The sequence below is a fragment of the Gekko japonicus genome, unplaced genomic scaffold (assembly GCF_001447785.1).
Source record: "Gekko japonicus isolate JY-2015 unplaced genomic scaffold, Gekko_japonicus_V1.1 scaffold4689, whole genome shotgun sequence".
In the NCBI taxonomy this organism is placed as follows: domain Eukaryota; kingdom Metazoa; phylum Chordata; class Lepidosauria; order Squamata; family Gekkonidae; genus Gekko; species Gekko japonicus.
Genome location: NW_015162613.1, coordinates 42,694 through 45,523, shown reverse-complemented (window position 1 = coordinate 45,523; position 2,830 = coordinate 42,694). Strand labels below are relative to the sequence as shown.

General features: G+C 47.7%; 1 protein-coding gene across 1 annotated transcript in view; it reads left to right on the top strand.

Moving 5' to 3' along the window:
- The window catches only part of ARFGAP1 (ADP ribosylation factor GTPase activating protein 1), a gene marked incomplete at its 5' end in the record, with an annotated part of 33,084 nt that extends 31,669 nt beyond the window's left edge, over positions 1 to 1,415 (top strand). The window contains one exon of the mRNA XM_015406487.1: positions 614 to 1,415. Within this exon, the coding sequence (XP_015261973.1) occupies positions 614 to 974 (361 nt within the window). The remainder of the gene's footprint in view (positions 1 to 613) is intronic.
- Between the last annotated feature and the right edge of the window lie 1,415 nt (positions 1,416 to 2,830).

The following is a 2,830-nucleotide window of genomic DNA, read 5'->3' as shown; positions in this document are numbered from 1 at the left end:
AATTAAAACAAAAACTCGCATCTTGCAGGATACATTAGGAAGTAAAATACTCACTCCCTATTGTATATCGCGGTGGGATCAAAGAGGGGGGATGCCACGGGCCAAGATGTTCCAAGTGGCCAGTCGGCCCAGCCCGTGGTCCTGCTCTGCAGTTACTCGGTGGTGGTGGCGGCGGCGGCGGCTCCTACTCAAAAGCCTGGCGGAAGAGCTCCGTCTTGCAGGCCCTGCAGAACTGTAAAAGGTCCCGCAGGGCCCTGATGTCCTCCGGGAGCTCATTCCACCAGGTAGGAGCCGCCACCGAGAAGGACCTGGCCCTTGTGGTGACTATTGTGGGGAGGGGAAGAGAAAGGAGATTGTCAGCCGCTCTGAGACTCCTTCGGAGAGTGAAGGGGCGGGGTATAAATCCAGTCTCCTTAACGTGGCCAGCAGTTGACCTCTCCTCAGTAGTGGAGTCTCTATCCAGCTCCCCACCCCAATGTGATCTTCTTCCAAATCAAGATGGAAAGTTTTAAGAGCAACTTGGGCTGTACTCCTGCTGGGCTGTACTGACTAAAGCGAGCAAAACCAGTGATTGTTCTTTTCTCTCTTTTTAAAACTTTTTCCTCCTCGAAAGGCCCCCCGAGGGAGACAGCTATCAGAACAGCAGTGGCGAAGGCTACCAGAACAACGCGGTAGATCAAAGCTTTTGGGAGACCTTTGGGAACTCGGACCCGCCCAAGACCCACAAGTCCCCAAGCAGCGACAGCTGGACGTACGTGGACAATTCTACCGAGAAGAAGAGTTCCGATAGCTGGGATGTCTGGGGCTCTGGGACAGTCTCCAATAACAAGAACAGTAACAGTGACAGCTGGGAAAACTGGGAGACCAGTTGGGAGGACGCAGGTGGGGAGGGCAAAGCCAAAAAGACCCCTAAGAAGGCAACAAAAGAGTCTTCTTCCGCAGCTGACGATGGGTGGGACAACAAACACTGGTAGAACTTTGTCCCCCGTCTGGTGCGGCTTTGGAAAGAAGTCATACCTCTGACGGAAAGGTTCCCCACCTAGCAGGATTTAACCTCCTTGTCGTTTTGGGCCTGTTAAACCTCATGCTTTAACTGTTCCATTCTCTTTCCACTCCTGTTTACAACAACGAAAAGACAACTGTTCGTTCGCAGACCCTTGTAATTATCATACGAAGATTCGTCTCTCCCATGGGAATGACCTTCCGCCATTAGATGTACTCTCACCATGCTGCCGTTGGACGCAGGACATGCCGGCTCGCCTAAAGCAAGTGTTTGAAGGAAGTGGGTTTCACGCAAGCATGCGTTCATAGCACAATCCTGCATGTGTACTCTTGCAAGATCGCCCAGCTTCTCTCTAGAACTTCTGGAGGGAGATGATGTTAACGGTATCGTCAATGGACTGCAAGTTAGGAAACTGAAAACAAATCTGTTGGGGTAACTTTGAATCAAGCCAGGAAGGTAATCAAGACACTGTTGAAACAGTTCTCGAATTTATCCGGCTTTGAGAAAGTAAAAAATAATAATCATCCGTACCTTATCCTCTCAGAAGAAACCAAGTCGAACTTTTCCTTCAGGATGTTTGGCGAGACAACAGATTAGAGAGTCGCTTTATTCCTACCTTAAGCAGATTTTTAGGAGGCGTCGAATTGAATGATTCCCTCCCCTTCATCTCATTTTCTTACATAATAGGTTCAGTTTGCTGCTGAGGATTTTAGCAGGACTGCCTATTATCTCGAAAGATGATCCTTGTGGGAAGATTAATCAGCAGAGACAAGATATGTGAAGGAGGTCAAACTGGAACTTTCTGAAGACAGAAGCAAATCGCTCTTTGAGAGACATCATTCCAGTTTTCTGTTTCTTTGGGTCCTTAGAATGCATTCATTATCGAAATCAGTTTACAAGATGCTTTACCCGATTCCTCTGACTCTCTCCCCCTTCCCCCCCCCTTAAAAAGTTATCAAGTGATTAGGGGGCAGCTCTTATCATGAAGAGTTGTGTCGTGGGATTCAGATCTTTTCTTTTGATAGGCGTTTTCTGTAAAAGATGCCCCTGATAGCTGCGATCAGGTTTTTGTTTCCTCATTTCTGTGCCGCAACATTCTGAGTTTACAGTTTGGCTGTTTGTGTCGAGTGCTTGCCGGAAATCTTTGAATCATGGTGGGGATATCGTCACCGGTGTAGAAATCTTGCCTGCCAGCCTGGGTTTCAGATGCATGTCCTTTCAAAAAGGTGTCAACATTGGCTGGCAACAGTATGTGTGGTGAGTTGATGCAAGGACTTGAACTAGCAGAGTTCGGCTAAGGTTGCTGCTGTAAATAATTCAGCAGCACCCCCTTTATTTTGAGCTACCCACAAAGTGTCAATTGTTGCCAGAACTGTACAGTTCAGTAGGTCCGTATTTATCTTGTGGCGCAGTATGTTGGTTTGTTCTGTTGTATTTAGTCTTTCAGATTACCGGTTTAAAGCTTCCTTCTAATCTCTCTTCCCGCTTTCCCTTCGGCCTCCCTCCTTCTCTATTCTGCGCGGTCTATCCTCTTGCGGTGAGTCGGTCCACGCCTGTTCTTTGAGAACCTTCGAGGTGCTTTTCTTGTGCCAGTCTCCTATGTCTTACTCAGAGATTTCCTGCTTCTCACAATGGTTGATGGTGCCAATTTTTTGCAGAACGCTGACTCCTCCGGTGTGGGTGCGTATTTGTGTGTGTGTGTGTGCACCTCCCCCCCTTTAATTTTCACTCTTTTCCATTATAAAAATGTGATGGGGGAAGCTGACTGTGTGTTGAACTTGTAGGGACTAATTTAAGCATATAGGCCACCTGTTTTTTTAATCCGTG